Raw genomic sequence first — 16,197 nt, forward strand, 5'->3', positions numbered from 1 at the left:
CTTATTTGCTTGTCTTTGAGAGAATTGACAGTGGCTCATGATAGTTGGAGACGCAGCATCAACATACTTTTCTTTGTTTATCAGTGTCTTTTGTCGTTGACTCAGCATAATACACATGTACTGTGAATTGTGTATTATATTGCAAAATAACATCAATTCAGTTGTCATTTTCAGTTCGCGGACTGGGAGTGGTCTGTCTTGCGTAGTTGAATGTTGGCGAATCACGATCTCGCAATCTTCCACGGGGAAAAACGCAGAAAACGGTAACAGCCTATGAAGGGGAATTGAGGATGGTCACAACCAGCTGTCAGTCAACAAGTTTAAAGTAGGCTCGTGTTACTTGGAAACGCAGGATTGGGTATGCGCAAACTAGGCTGGCTACTGGAGACGTGTGAACCCGAATAGAGAAGACGTGGTATTATAACCATAGAGAAAATGACACTCCAAGCAACAGTTTACCTATGGTTTTTCTTATTCTTTTGGGATAAAACTATTTGTTTTGGAACTTGCGCATCAACTACATATTCCGGTAAGTAGGGTGCTTTCCATTTTCATCACTAGGCATGCGCGCCCCGTTGCTGGCTAAACTAGTTGAAAGATTATCGCGTTTCCATAGGCTCAACTTCTACTTAGAGAGTCCGTGGTAGCCCATTATTGTTTTGAATGGGGGGTTAGGTTCAATAAGGAGACTTCAAGCCCCTTTGTTCAGTTTCAAAAGCAGGAAGTAACGTACATTTGCCGTATAATAAATTTCTTAATTCCTCATTTGCTTTCAAAATGCGTAATGACCATTTTATAAAGTATATCCATCATAATTAAAATAACGACCTCTTGAAACTCCTCTGGCGTTTAAAATGTGCAGCCCTATTGAGTATTTTGATACAATGTTGCAAAGTCATTGCAGCAAGGTTGCACGCAGTTGAAGTGATCCAAATGTTGCAGAATGTGGTCGTTATTGGTGTAACTGTAAAAACAGTTTACATGATCACATCCCCATGGTCAAGTAACGTTACTGTTCTCGCTCTCTCCCGGTTAGCCTCTCTTTAATGAGCATAGGCCACCTTATTAGACATACACACCGTTGCTGTACCAGCCTATAAATAGCTAATCTCATACTCATCACAGGCTGAATATGTTCAACTCAGACATGCAGTCTGTTATGTTTCTGAGTTCAACTGCTAACCTATTATAAAGGCACAAGGCGAGACCCAAATGCAGACATAGGAGGCAGATGGTTGAGCTCCGATATTTATTATAACAAAAGAGGTAGGCAAAAGGTCAGGGACAGGCGAGAGTTCATAAACCAGGTCAGTCCAAACAGTACCAGGCGATAGGCAGGCTCGAGGTCAGAACAGACAGAGTGGTCAGGACAGGCAAGGGTCAAAACCAGGAGGACTAGGAAAAAACAGAGACTTGGAAAAATAGGAGCTAGGAAAACCGCTGGTTGACTTGGCAAAACAAGACGAACTGGCACAGAGAGACAGGAAACACAGGGATAAATACACCAGGGACTAATGGGGGAAACAAGTAACACCTGGAGGTGGGTGGAGACAATCACAGAGACAGGGGAAACAGATCAGGGCGTGACAATTATACAGTACACATGATATCGTTTATGGTTTTACATTTACGACAGCTACTGTCAGTTGAGTTTTTCTTCCAAGTTTGTCCAGTAAATCAGGTCAATACATTATGGAGAATTAAACCATTTAATTGTATGTTGTTTACTGTTTAATAGTTCATTATATGGTCTTCCTTATTACACATGCACGTTCACATTTGCACATGTTATACTGTATCTAATTGTTGAAAATAAAGGCTATTTTCAGCTCATCGAAAGTGTTTCAGAGTGAAACATCATAGCCAGTGGTATTTAATTGGCCTCTAATTCAATTAAATTCTGTAGTCCAGATTAGGAAATGATAAAACCACTCTGTATTGTTGGTAGAATGTTTAATGGATTTAAGGCTGCCACATGATGGAGGATCAAAGCAATTGGCCTGCTGACTGAGAATATTATCAGCAATCAATGTTGGAGACCATGATAAACACAGGCCCAATAGACCCCTGGTGTTTCTAGATACATTTTTTGTTTTGCTTATTTGACTGTTGTTGATTGCCTTGAAATGTAGTCTTGGTTCCCTGTCTCCACGGCAAGCTGTATTTAGGAAAAGGTAACCGGAAGCTAAGCTGACGTTTAGATGGGACGTTGTAGATATCAACCAAGCATTCTAATGAATAGTGATACAAAATATATTGTAAGCATACTCAAATATTGTGTTGAGTAAACTTATATCGTTGTAGCGATGTCACTATATTTACTAACACTTTATTATGACTATAATATCACTATATTTACTCATGTTCATGATCATTTCCAGGTAACGACACCTTCACCATACAGCATGTGAGCACAGGGAAGTGCCTGGTAGCTATGTCCACGTCTGGGACTGGAGTTTCCGGGATAGCAGGGGCTAAGTCTGGAGGGTCCGGGTTCAACGTGACTCTGGGGGAGTGTGGTGGTTCCAGGGGGTCCCAGTGGAAGTGGGGGTCCGGCCACCGTCTCTTCCACGTGGGCACGTCCCAGTGCTTGGGTCTGGAGGAGAAGACCAAGGCCCTGTCTCTGTTCAGCTGTAGCCCCATGGGGAACACCATGCTGTCGTGGCGCTGCCTGGACGGGGCCGTCTATACGGTAGACCATATGGGCCTCACGGTGACCGACGGGCTGGTCAGTGCCAAGCGCGACTCCTCAGACGCCTGGAGGAGGGATGAGTCGACCGATAATATCTGCCAGCGGCCGATGCGCAGTGAGTGTGTTCTGTCCTTTGAGCGGCTTATTCTCCTAATGGAATAGAATAGAGCATAATAGAATATAATAAACATAGGCCTACATGAGATGGGCAAAACAATCTATGCTTGTTTACATGTATAAAACCTCTAGCCACATTTTACAAGAATGCACTGAACTTAGATATATACTACCATTCAAAATTTTGCGGTCACTTCGAAATGTCCTTGTTTTCCATGAAAACATACATGAAATGAGTTGCATAATGAATAGGAAATATAGTCAAGATGTTGACAAGGTTATAAATAATGATTTTTAATTGAAATAATAATTGTGTCCTTCAAACTTTGCTTTCGTCAAAGAATCCTCAGTTTGCAGCAATTACAGCCTTGCAGACCTTTGGCATTCTAGTTGTCTATTTGTTGAGGTAATCTGAAGAGATTTCACCCCATGCTTCCTGAAGCACCTCAGACAAGTTGGATTGCCTTGATGGGCACTTCTTACATACCATACGGTCAAGCTGCTCCCACAACAGCTCAATAGGGTTGAGATCTGGTGACTGTGCTGGCCACTCCATTATAGACAGAATACCAGCTGACTGCTTCTTCCCTAAATAGTTATTGCATAGTTTGGAGCTGTGCTTTGGGTCACTGTCCTGCTGTAGGAGGAAATTGTCTCCAATTAGGCGCCGTCCAAAGGGGATGGCATGGCGTTGCAAAATGGAGTGATAGCCTTCCTTCTTCAAGATCCCTTTCACCCGGTACAAATCTCCAATTTTACCACCACCAAAGCACCCCCAGACCATCACATTACCTCCACCATGCTTGACAGATGGCGTCAAGCACTCCTCCAGCATATTTTCATTTTTTTCTGCATCTCACGAATGTTCTTCTTTGTGATCCGAACACCTCAAACTTAGATTTGTCTTTCCATAACACTTATTTCCAATCTTCCTCTGTCCATTGTCTGTGTTCTTTTTCCCATTTTAATCTTTTCTTTTTATTGGCCAGTCTGAGATATGGCTTTTTCTTTGCAACTCTGCCTAGAAGGCCAGCATCCTGGAGTCGCCTCTTCACTGTTGACGTTGAGACTGGTGTTTTGCGGGTACTATTTAATGAAGCTGCCAGTTGAGGACTTGTGAGGCGTCTGTTTCTCAAACTAGACACTCTAATGTACTTGTCCTCTTGCTCAGTTGTGCACTGGGGCCTCCCACTCCTCTTTCTATTCTGGTTAAAGCCAGTTTGCACTGTTCTGTGAAGGGAGTAGTACACAGCATTGTATGAGATCTTCAGTTTCTTGTCAGTTTCTCGCATGGAATAACCTTAATTTCTCAGAACAAGAATAGACTGACGAGTTCCAGAAGAAAGTTCTTTGTTTTGGGCCATTTTGAGTCTGTAATCAACCCCACAAATGCTGATGCTCCAGATACTCAACTAGTCTAAAGAAGGCCAGTTTTATTGCTTCTTTATTTGGCACAACAGTTTTCAGCTGTGCTAACATAATTGCAAAATGGTTTTATAATGATCAATTAGGCTTTTAAAATGATCTTCTTGGATTAGCTAACACAACGTGCCATTGTAACCCAGGAGTGATGGTTGCTGATAATGGGACTCTGTAGATATTCCATTCAAAATCAGCCGTTTCCAGCTCCAATAGTCATGTACAACATTAACTATGTCTATACTGTATTTCTGATCAATTTGATGTTATTTTAATGGACAATTTGTAAAAAAATTCTTTCAAAAACAAGGACATTTTTAAGTGACCCCAAACTTTTGAACGGTAGTGTACCTAGACTCTTCCGTTGATATCTTTATGAAGAACATCCTGTATCACTTGGAGACAATAGATTTAGCATGGTCTGTTGTATGCTAATGTCAGGTGCACTGTACAGAGCTCTGCTTGGCAGTCAGAGGTTTTATTAGTTCCGTTTGTAATTGAAGGGGAATCTTTCCAACCAGAATTAGCACAGTCTTCCTTGTAACCGTGTTTGTTAACATGGCTAATATGACTCAGCAAGGCCTGTCATTTTAACTAAACGTAGGGTATGTGACAGGGGCAAAGGGATTTTTTAATCAAGTTGAAGCTCATTTGCTGCATTTCTACACAATTTTAAAAACTCTAAAATGCAATTTGGAGAACAGCTTAATCGACAGGGGACTTAACATTCTACAAACACAAAAACTCTAGTTTCGTTTCCTTTCAAGTCAAACAGCAGTTATCTAGCTATCTACAGCCATTTTGAGAGAAAAGTTGCGTTGTTCACTACAGCCTTCCCTCCCGCTCAGAAGCGTCCTAAAACATGTTCTCTACTACCGATCAACAGCCTGCCTCAGAGCTGTCCACATGGTTCTAAAGCTAGCCCGCTAATATTGCTAACCTTGCATTTGAATCTGCGTTAGAATGATTTTAGTAGCCTCTTTTAAATTGTTGGTGTTGAACTAGGGTATGGTGATTGCCATACTGTGCCATACCCAATTGATGCCCCCTGCGCATTACATTAAATAAATACCCTTGACCCTGTTCCATTTGAAATCATATCTATGGCACTGTATGCCAGTTGTTTGCCAGTGGCCTTGTGCTAAATGATACAGTTTAACATGATCTAAACTCTGGCCCTCCATTGAAAGCAGCAGCTTTTGTATTCAATGAATGTGTTCTGTGTACAGGTCCTACATTAAGGACCTGTACACAGACCTGTCCTACATACTAAATCCAGTTGAGTTGACAGTCAAACTGTGCGAGGTCGTATCTTTAGACGTGTCCAGATCGAATACTATCTCCGACATTCCTAATAAACTCATTTGAAATGGGTGCCATGAGATTCATTCAAATTATTTCTCCTCTACCCATAGTTGTCCACACCACCAATGGGACGTCGACCGGGGAGCCCTGCGAGTTTCCCTTCCACTACAACGGCAGCTGGTACCACGAGTGCCTCCCCGACGACCAATCATCTGAACTATACTGGTGTTCCACAACCTCCGACTATGACGCTGACAAAAAGATGGGATATTGTCTGAAACATGGCAAGTTTTCTTCTTTTTATTATAGACATAAATCATGATTCTGGAATTAATCTACTACTAGTCTTCTTCTACCGTTTCCCTTCACATATAATGATTACTGGAACTAGTACTAGTAGAGTACTTAAAGGAAAATAGATTTTGGTATTTGTTTCAGTAGTCCGTTGTTGATATAATCCCAAAATGTTTTGCATGTCAGCAATCAAATTCAGTTGTAACTTTCTGACAGCAGTCAAATTCAGTTGCCCGATTGCTGACATACAAAACATTTTGGGTTTATATCAACAACGGACTAATGAAACAAATAACAAAATATAGTTTTTGGATGGAGTTTTCCTTTAAGTAGTCTACTAGTCTGGATGGTGTTTCCCTTTAAGAGAAGGGAGTAGAAAGATCTTTGTATCAAGATTGGGCTCAATTCTATTTCAGTTCCCGTCAGTTGAATTAAGGATGTGAAATTGGTCATAGGAGTGCAAATCCTTTTACGGAATTGACTGGAATTAAGATTGACTTGACCCCAACTCTGCTCTGAACCTAGTCTCTCGAGCCAGACGGATTACTTCCACGGTCTTTGAATGTTTCAGTCTGGCTACACGAGACTGCTCTGAATCCACGAAGTCCTTCGCTCCTTCACTTTGGCATGTTTGGTGTGATATTTTCCCGGATGAAGTCTTTTATGACGGATTACATTTTTCAGTGTCTGGTGATCCTCTGTGAGGCTGTGTAGGGGTTCTGACTTAGTTTAGAAATACATGTATGGAGTTCAGACACTGTTTTTATTTGGCATATGTTTGACGATAAGTTTTCCTGAAATATAGAATGATACATTTGTCTGTTGGATGCTAGTTGAGAAATGCTGTAGCAAAAGAACGTGTTCAGCGGTACTGTTGGATACACACACATACTACCTCAATTCTGAATCCCCTCTCTGATCTCTCTCACAGAGGAAGGCTGCAAGGCCCTATTCGATGGCCCTGAGGGGGGACCCTGTTATGAGTTTGTGTCCCAGGTCGCGGTGACATGGCAGGAAGCGCTGGACTCTTGTCGCAGCCAGGGAGCTGACCTGCTCAGCGTCTCCAGCTCAGAGGACCTAGCCTTCCCCATCTGTAAGACTGCCCTCCACTATAGTGGCTGTCTATGGCCACATTTAAACAAAACAAACATCGCAAACCTGTATTACAGGAAGAGTAATATGAATCATGTACTGCAAAGATGCAATACTTGGAACTACTTGGCACATACTACTTACTTGGAAGTAATTGGGACTACAGTACTTGGGACTACAACTACTTGGCACAAAAATAGTATTGTAGTGTAGGAGTTTATAGTGTAGTACTTTCAGGATTAGACACACTGGAATTACCCTCTCAATTGTTTAGAAATAAAAGTACATACATATCACGTGTCATTGTCAGTTTTCATACTATCATTTCAGTTTTGGCAGCAGCCACAGCTCTTTCTCTATGACTGTTCCTTCATCACACAGGAAAGGAAAGTCTTTGAGTGCACTGCAGAATGGTGCACTTTGCAGATGTCATGTGATCTCATTGGATTACAGAGAGGGAGATTTATACAAGGAAGCTTTTAGACGAGAGACCCTGCACAGCACGCACAACTGTCATTGTTCAGAACCATCACCATCCATCATTATTACACTATTATCATCACAGGTTAGAAGACATATAAGGGACCTATTTCCCTGACTGTTAAGAGGGGGTAAAACATAGCTATTTTTTTATTGACTAATTGCCGAAATGATATATGCCCTCAAGGGGAGTAAAAATGAAGATTCTGTCATTTACTTTGTAGCTAGATTAGCTTGTCTAATCTGGTCTCGTCTCTGTTCTGTGTGGACTGAAGTGGGCGTGGCCCATAACAGCAGGCCAGACAGGATGTGGATCGGCCTACACCAGCTGGACACGTCTCAGGGCTGGCAGTGGTCAGACGGCTCCCCCCTCAACGACGTGCGCTGGGACAACGGTGAGGACGCAACACATACAGACACACAGACACACGGCTTTAGCATGGTACTTTGTACAACTGGTACAACTATGTAATAACCATGGGACAACTTATGGTACATATATGGTTATAGCAATGTCACAACTAGGTTACAACTATTTATAGTACAACGATATAGCCGTGGCACATATCATGTATAGTACACGCGTTGGTTGGTACAGGTATGCCACAGCCATACCACCCTACTGCCTGGCACCCGTCTCATTCTCCAGCCTGTGTCACAATGCCACCAGGGAAACACAGAGGCCAGTGTTGTGGTGTGAGCAGGCAGGCAGGGTCATTGTGACTGGACGCAGCACTGCACAGGGACAGGCAGTGTGTGTGCTTGAGGACTGTCGTGAACGAGCTTGAACAACAAGTCAACTTGCCTGAATGGGCCTCTGTATATAACCATTAGCACGTGGCCTAGTCAAAAGTAGTGCACTGTATATGGGAATAGGCTGCCATTTGGGGCGGCTGCTGTGTCAGAGTGGCGATGACGTCACTATCACGTTTCAAGGTAAGACCCAGATGCAGACTGTGTCGAAGTAACAATGTTTATTACAACAACAGGGGCAAAGGTGCAGGATGACAGGCAGGGTCAGGTCAGGCAGAGGTCGGTAATCCAGAATAGTGGGGTAAAGGTGCAGGATGACAGGCAGTGTCAGGTCAGGCAGAGGTCGGTAATCCAGAATAGTGGGGTAAAGGTGCAGGATGACAGGCAGGGTCAGGTCAGGCAGAGGTCGGTAATCCAGAATAGTGGGGTAAAGGTGCAGGATGACAGGCAGTGTCAGGTCAGGCAGAGGTCGGTAATCCAGAATAGTGGGGTAAAGGTGCAGGATGACAGGCAGGGTCAGGTCAGGCAGAGGTTGGTAATCCAGAATAGTGGGGTAAAGGTGCAGGATGACAGGCAGGGTCAGGTCAGGCAGAGGTCGGTAATCCAGAATAGTGGGGTAAAGGTCCAGGATGACAGGCAGTGTCAGGTCAGACAGAGGTCGGTAATCCAGAATAGTTGGGTAAAGGTGCAGGATGACAGGCAGGGTCAGGTCAGGCAGAGGTCGGTAATCCAGAATAGTTGGGTAAAGGTGCAGGATGACAGGCAGGGTCAGGTCAGGCAGAGGTCGGTAATCCAGAATAGTGGGGTAAAGGTGCAGGATGACAGGCAGGGTCAGGTCAGGCAGAGGTCGGTAATCCAGAATAGTGGGGTAAAGGTGCAGGATGACAGGCAGGGTCAGGTCAGGCAGCGGTCGGTAATCCAGAATAGTGGGGTAAAGGTGCAGGATGACTGGCAGGGTCAGGTCAGGCAGAGGTCGGTAATCCAGAATAGTTGGGTAAAGGTGCAGGATGACAGGCAGGGTCAGGTCAGGTAGAGGTTGGTAATCCAGAGTAGTGGGGCAAAGGTACAGGATGACAGGCAGGGTCAGGTCAGGCACAGGGGTCACTAGAAAAACTAGAAAACAGGAAAAACTAGAAAACAGGAACTAAGACAAGACAGGAGCAAACTGGCAACAGACAAACAGAGAACACAGGTATAAATACCCAGGGGATAATGAGGAAGATGGGCAACACCTGGAGGGGGTGAAGACAAGCACAAAGACAGATGAAACAGATCAGGGCGTGACAGTCACTGTCCTTCCTCAGAGCCCTTTGACCTCTCTGGGTTGTGTTTTTGTCAAACCTCAGTACCGATGAGTTTACTACAAAGCAGTATCAATGAGCAAGCCTGCTAACTTTGATAAACAAACAGAAATAACTACTGATTTTCTGGTTCATTAGGAAAGGTAAACTAAGATTGTGTGTGTGTGTGTGTGTGTGTGTGTGTGTGTGTGTGTGTGTGTGTGTGTGTGTGTGTGTGTGTGTGTGTGTGTGTGTGTGTAGGGATGCCACACACATCGATCCTTAGGGAGTCAGACTGTGGATTCATGAATTCGAAAAACTACTACGAGAGTGAGATCTGCGATAAAAAACTTCCCTACATCTGTAAGAAAAACGTCAACGTCACCCAGTCGGTAGCAACAGGTAAGAGTCAACCAGTTTATCACATTAAAGAGGGAAGGTCTTACTCTTTTATCCTCCAATTAGATATACTGTATTTCCGTCCTCTGCCAAAGGGATTTATGTAGTACATTTCCAAGGTGCTGAAGCACTTTACATTTTAAGGCCACCCTAGCTTTGCAACTCAACTGTATTCTTCCCTCTATTTTTTATCTTTCGAGTGCTCTTCCAAGTGCTCAAATGTTTGATTTACATGTCAGGCCATCCTAGCCTTTTAACTCACACAATATTATTTCTATCCATCTTTTCTTGATCTTGCTTTTCTCTGCAGAGCCTTTGGTGTATAAATCCACCGTATGTGACGAGGGCTGGGCCCCTTGGAACACGTTCTGTTACAAGCTGGTGATGGATGAACCAAAGATGTTTGCTCAGGCGGAGAATTACTGTAAGACCATCGGAGGAGGCCTGGTCAGTCTACACGGCCTGGACAGCATGGAGATGATCAGCACTCAGTTCCACGCAGGTACACCACACACTCAGAGAAACCAGTCACAAGATGTGTTGGGCGTGTGGATCGGTCTGAACGGGACGGGGAACCCAGCCATCCTTAGCTGGGTTGATGAGACGCCCGTCTCCTTCACCTACTGGGACAGGAATCATCCTATCCAACCCTCGGGACACTCTCACTGTGTCTACTACTTTGGAGAGGTGTGTGTGTGTGATCATTGGCAAGATGGTTTAGCCTTCAACAGATCTTGCTTGGCTACTTCTGGATGTGTTTTAACAATAACATGCTTTGACAGGCTAACAATTTGCTAAGAAATAGGCAGTAGGTCCCATAGATCACTATTTCATCAACATGACATGGTACTCATAGCATACCTTAAATGTTGGGCATTACAACCCTTATAGGAAGTATCTCTAGACCCATGCCGTTATCTCCTTTTTATGTTTCCAGTCTCATGGCTGGAGGGTTGGGAGCTGTACCCAGGAGCTGCCTTTCATGTGTCAGAAGAAAGGAGTGGTGAACGAGTCTTCTACGACAGGATGCCCTCCTGAAGGGGTAAGAATTGTTCCCCAGCCCCAACCTCATCTTCCCAGGACACGCTTTACATTGTCGAGCTCTTTTGATTGATTTCATTTGTTTTCATTTTGTTTACATTTCTGAGGACAAACAACAAGTGGCGTCTAGCTGTAGGGTAACAGTTCAATGATTATTGATTTCATTTATTAGTTTTGTTTACATTTCTTCTCCTTCCTGAAGGACTGGAGGAGACATGGGAACTCGTGCTACAAAGTGGACTCTAAAGAAGTGTCGTTCAGGGACAGGTGTGACCTCACCATAAACAACAGGTACAACCAGCCGTTCCATGTTTTCTCTTTCATTCCTCCTTTTAGCTCTTTATTTTCCAGTCGCTGTAAAGTAAACGCTGTATTTTTATTGCCTTGGAAGGGTGCCCAAAACCCAACAGCATTCCACATTAACTCTCAACATTCAGTGTGGTCTCACTAATTGTCTTGTTCCCTCTTGCAAGGTCTAAAGTAGTGCACTATATAGGGAATAGGGTGCCATTTAGGACGCAAGGCTCAATCGTTCTTCAATGTGTTCTCCACAGGTTTGAGCAGGCCTTCATCAATAGACTCCTTGCGGAAGAGATCAACGTAAAGAGCCAGTATTTCTGGACTGGCCTCCAGGACATAAAGACTACAGGGGAGTACCAGTGGGTCGCTCAGGATGGCTCGGGAACCAACGTTGCATACACCAACTGGGGCGTGTTTGAACCAGGTTAGACCCGACTGAGAACTGTTCTGTATTTGGGTGAGGGTTTAACCTTGTCGGGGTTTCAGTGGTGAGAAATGGAGAGAAACGAGTGATTGGTGTGCATGAGTTACGTGTGTGTCTGTGTGTGTGTTACATACGTGTGTATGCGAGTTACTTACGTGTGTGTCTGTGTGTGTGTGTGTGTTTCAGCCCTAGCAGGGGGCTGTGCAGTGATGTCCACAGCCAATCCTCTGGGTAAATGGGTGGTAAAGAACTGCACCATGTTTAAAGCTGGCTCCATCTGTAAGAGAGACATCGCCGCTCCACAGCCCCTAGAGCCTGAGCCTGACCCTAACCTCCCCTGTCCTGATGGATGGACATCCAGGCCTGGCATTTCCTACTGCTACAAGGTATGTGTAGGCCTGTGTGTGTCCTTGAAATGAATTGACGCAGATCCAGTTGACTTCACTCAGCAGCATGTGTCCCCTCGCTGCGCCTTAGTGACCTTGTTGGTTTAGGTTACTGTGTCGTTGCCCATTGAGGTCTCATGACGACCCGATTGCAGTACGTTAGTGTGTTATAACAAAATTACCGTAGGGTCTTGGTGTGTTAGTATTGGTAACCGTGGCAATGCTGTGCCAGGTGTTCCACGAGGAGAGGCTGAGTCGTAAGCGGTCCTGGGAGGAGGCAGAGAGGTTCTGTGAGGCCCTGGGGGCCCATCTGCCCAGCTTCAACCACCCACAGGAGATGAGAGCCCTGCACTATGTTATGAGAGACTCCATCAGGTAGGGGCCCTTGCGCGTACACACACACACACATGCTGCACGCACACACCACTCACGCACACACGCTGCACCTACCACTTGCGCATATACTCACATGCACGCACACACGTCATTCTTTTAATCTCAGCGATAACACAAACTCAATCACAATAGTCCGACTGGTCTAGCCACCTCAACTAAACAATGCGAATGATGTAGGTATGTTTATAATCACATTCCAACAACAGCAACTTAATGCCAGCTTTCTGCAGTACACACCACACTGCCATATCTCTCATAGGTTTAGAGCTTACACACCGCTCTAGTTCCCACCACTGTAATTGTCGCCAACACCCAACACAGTTACCACACACATCTGTGTTTTCAAATTCACACAGGATCATCGTCTTTATGCTAATGTGAGCTGATTCCAGTCAAAAGTAACCAGTATGGTTCATACCAGGACACACCGTGTCCTGTAATGCTCTGCAGGGGAAAGGTGCATTCAGTAGCAACAATATACTTAAGACACTGGAAGATTGTTTAAACACCGCCTTTTGAGCCCCAAAAAATTATAATAAACCTCCCAAAAAAAGATGTGAGAAAATTATATGTTTGTTAACAGTGTTCGTGTCCTGTCTGTCCCAGTGATGACCGGTTCTTCTGGGTGGGGCTGAACAGGAGAAAGCCAGCTGCTGGTTCCTGGGAGTGGAGCGACAACAGGCCTGTGAGTAGAGGACACAAACATTGTACCTCTGTGTGTAATTCCCATAGAGATACTATAATAAGGAACCGTTATTATAATATACATGTCGTGATTCATCCGAAGGTGTCCATGGCCATTTTCCCCCAAGAGTTCCATGAGGATGATGAGTACAACCGGGGCTGCACAGCCTTTAAGGTGGGTTGGTTCAGATACTGGAACACAGCCTCAACACTGCAGAGCAGCTGCTGGTGGGTGGTCATGGCAGTTGTCACTACTTAAACCCGCCCTCATTCTGTGTCCATGTCAGCTCCTTCCTACATCACATCCTCCATTTTAGAGCTCCCGCTCACTACCTGTGAGTGGCTACAAATGTTGCACTGTCATTACAATCTGTCAGGCATTATCATCAGGGCCAGGAGTTTTACTATCTATAAAAGCCACTGGCCCCAGGGGACAGAAACATGTTGGCGATGGATATCTGTCTACAGTTGTCATATCTCACGTCGCTGCTGAAATGGTTTGTCGTCTTGAAACATATGTCTCTTTCTCTCTCTTTAACCAGACACTGAAAGGAACCTTAACCTTTAAGAGTTTCTTTGTCTTCCTGATGCATGAATTCCCTCCTCTGCCGTTCTACGCCACACCATTCCACTGTGACGTCAGGCTGGAGTGGGTCTGCCAGATCCCCCGTGGTAACCACACACACACACACACACACACACACACACACACACACACACACACACACACACACACACACACACACACACACACACACACACACGTGATTGTAAACGTGTCCTAGTTCCTCCTCAGTTTCAATTCAAAAGTGTCTCTTGTGTAGTGTCTGCTTGACCCACGTTGAACCGGTTGGCCAACATAAACAGTCCTCTGTCCATTTTTACAAGAAACCCTAATTAGGAATCAGAGTTGGGGGAAATGTTTGGTGACCTTTACACGTTCAATCTTGCATTCTCATAGTTGAAAATAACTGTTTGTTTGTTCATTTTGAAATAGGAAAAACTCCCGAGAACCCAGAGTGGTACAATCCTGGTAAGTCAATCAAATTTCAATTAAATGTATTTATAAAGCCCTTTTTACATCAGCCGATGTCACAAAGTGCTATACAGAAACCCAGCCTAAAACCCCAAACAGCAAGCAATGCAGATGTAGAAGCATTGTGGCTAGGAAGAACTCCCTAGAAAGGCAGGAACCTAGGAAGAAACCTAGAGAGGAACCAGGCTCTGAGGTGTGGCCAGTAATCTTCTGGCTGTGCCGTGTGGAGATTATAACAGAACATGGCCAAGATGTTCAAACGTTCATAGATGACCATTAAGGTCAAATAATAATAATCAGTGGTTGTAGAGGGTGCAACAGGTCAGTACCTCAGGATTAAATGTCAGTTGGCTTTTCATAGCCGATTATTCAGAGTTAGAGACAGCAGGTGCGGTAGAGAGAGTCGAAAACAGCAGGTCTGGGACAAGGTAGCAAGTCCGGTGAACAGGTCAGGGTTCCATAGCCGCAGGCAGAACAGTTGAAACTGGAGCAGCAGCACGGCCAGGTAGACAGGGGACAGCGAGGAGTCATCAGGCCAGGTAGTCCTGAGGCATGGTCCTAGGGCTCAGGTCCTCCGAGAGAAGAGAGAATTAGAGGGAGCATTCTTAAATTCACACAGGACAACCGGATAAGACAGGAGAAATACTCAAGATATAACCTCAAGATTAATTGTCAGATCCAACAGAAGATCTCTTTGTTTCTTGGGACCTAGACCAAGCATCTCTGTTTTGTCCAAGTTTAAATGTAAAACATTTGCCGCCATCCACTTCATTTATATATGAATCACAGGCTTCCAGGGAGGGCAATTTTGGGGCTTCACCATGTTTCATCAAAGTGTACAGCTGTGTATCGTCCGCATAGCAGTGAAAGTTAACATTATGTTTCAGAATGACATCACCAAGAGGTCAAATATATAGTGAAAACAATAGTGGTCCTAAAACGGAACCTTGAGGAACACCGAAATGTATAATTGATTTGTCAGAGGACAAACCATCCACAGAGAGAAACTGAAATGTTTCTGACAGATAAGCTCTAAACAGAACTTGTCCGTGTAGACCAATTTGGGTTTCCAATCTCTCCAAAAGAATGTGGTGATCAATGGTATCAAAAGCAGCACTAAGGTCTAGGAGCCTTGGTCTGACACCATTAAAAGTAATTTACCACCTTCACGAGTGCAGTCTCAGTGCTATGATGGGGTCTAAAACCAGACTGAAGCTTTTCGTATACATTGTTTATCTTCAGGAAGGCAGGGAGTTGCTGCGCAACAGCTTTTCCAAAACATTTTAAGAGGTATGGGAGATTCAATATAGGCTGATAGTTTTTTATATTTTCTGGGTCAAGGTTTGGCTTTTTCAAGAGAGGCTTTATTACTGCCACATTTAGTGAGTTTGGTACACATCCGGTGGATAGTGAGCCGTTTATTATGTTCAACATAGGAGGGCCAAACACAGGAAGCTGCTCTTTCAGTAGTTTAGTTGGAATAGGGTCCAGTATGCAGCTTGAAGGTTTAGAGGCCATGACTATTTTCATCAATGTGTCAAGAGATATAGTATTACAAAACTTGAGTGTCTGCCTTGATCCTAGGTCCTGGCAGTGTTGTGCAGACTCAGAACAACTGAGCTTTGGAGAAATACGCAGATTTAAAGAGGACTCCGTAATTTGTTTTCTAATGATCATGAGTTCAAGAATTTATCACTGCTGAAGTGAAAGCCATCCTCTTGGGGAATGCTGCATTTTAGTTAGCTTTGCGACAGTATCAAAAATACATTTTGGATTGTTCTTATTCTCCTCAATTAAGTTGGAAAAATAGGATGATCGAGCACCAGTGAGGGCTCTTCGATACTGCACGGTACTGTCTTTCCAAGCTAGTCGGAAGACCTCCAGTTTGGTGTAGCGCCATTTCCGTTGCAATTTTCTGGAAGCTTGCTTCAGGGCTCGGGTATTTTCTGTATACCAGGGAGCTAGGGTCATATGACAAATGTTTTTTGTTTTTAGAGGTGCGACTGCATCTAGGGTATTACGCAAGGTTAAATTTAGTTCATCAGTTAGGTGGTTAACCGATTTTTGTACTCTGATGTCCTTGGGTAGGTGGAGGGAGT

General features: G+C 44.3%; 1 protein-coding gene across 1 annotated transcript in view; it reads left to right on the forward strand.

Moving 5' to 3' along the window:
* The first annotated feature begins 11 nt into the window (after positions 1–11).
* The window catches only part of LOC129859613 (lymphocyte antigen 75-like), a 41,756-nt gene continuing 25,570 nt past the window's right edge, over positions 12–16,197 (forward strand). Inside the window, exons 1-16 of the mRNA XM_055929614.1 lie at positions 12–529; positions 2,382–2,807; positions 5,644–5,817; positions 6,759–6,920; positions 7,675–7,794; positions 9,694–9,834; positions 10,142–10,518; positions 10,769–10,873; positions 11,075–11,163; positions 11,427–11,596; positions 11,783–11,982; positions 12,215–12,357; positions 12,985–13,063; positions 13,166–13,237; positions 13,605–13,734; positions 14,060–14,095. Coding sequence (XP_055785589.1) covers positions 436–529; positions 2,382–2,807; positions 5,644–5,817; positions 6,759–6,920; positions 7,675–7,794; positions 9,694–9,834; positions 10,142–10,518; positions 10,769–10,873; positions 11,075–11,163; positions 11,427–11,596; positions 11,783–11,982; positions 12,215–12,357; positions 12,985–13,063; positions 13,166–13,237; positions 13,605–13,734; positions 14,060–14,095 — 2,518 coding nt within the window. The 5' untranslated portion in view covers positions 12–435. The remainder of the gene's footprint in view (positions 530–2,381; positions 2,808–5,643; positions 5,818–6,758; positions 6,921–7,674; positions 7,795–9,693; positions 9,835–10,141; positions 10,519–10,768; positions 10,874–11,074; positions 11,164–11,426; positions 11,597–11,782; positions 11,983–12,214; positions 12,358–12,984; positions 13,064–13,165; positions 13,238–13,604; positions 13,735–14,059; positions 14,096–16,197) is intronic.

Source organism: Salvelinus fontinalis, chromosome 7, assembly GCF_029448725.1.
Source record: "Salvelinus fontinalis isolate EN_2023a chromosome 7, ASM2944872v1, whole genome shotgun sequence".
NCBI lineage: Eukaryota > Metazoa > Chordata > Actinopteri > Salmoniformes > Salmonidae > Salvelinus > Salvelinus fontinalis.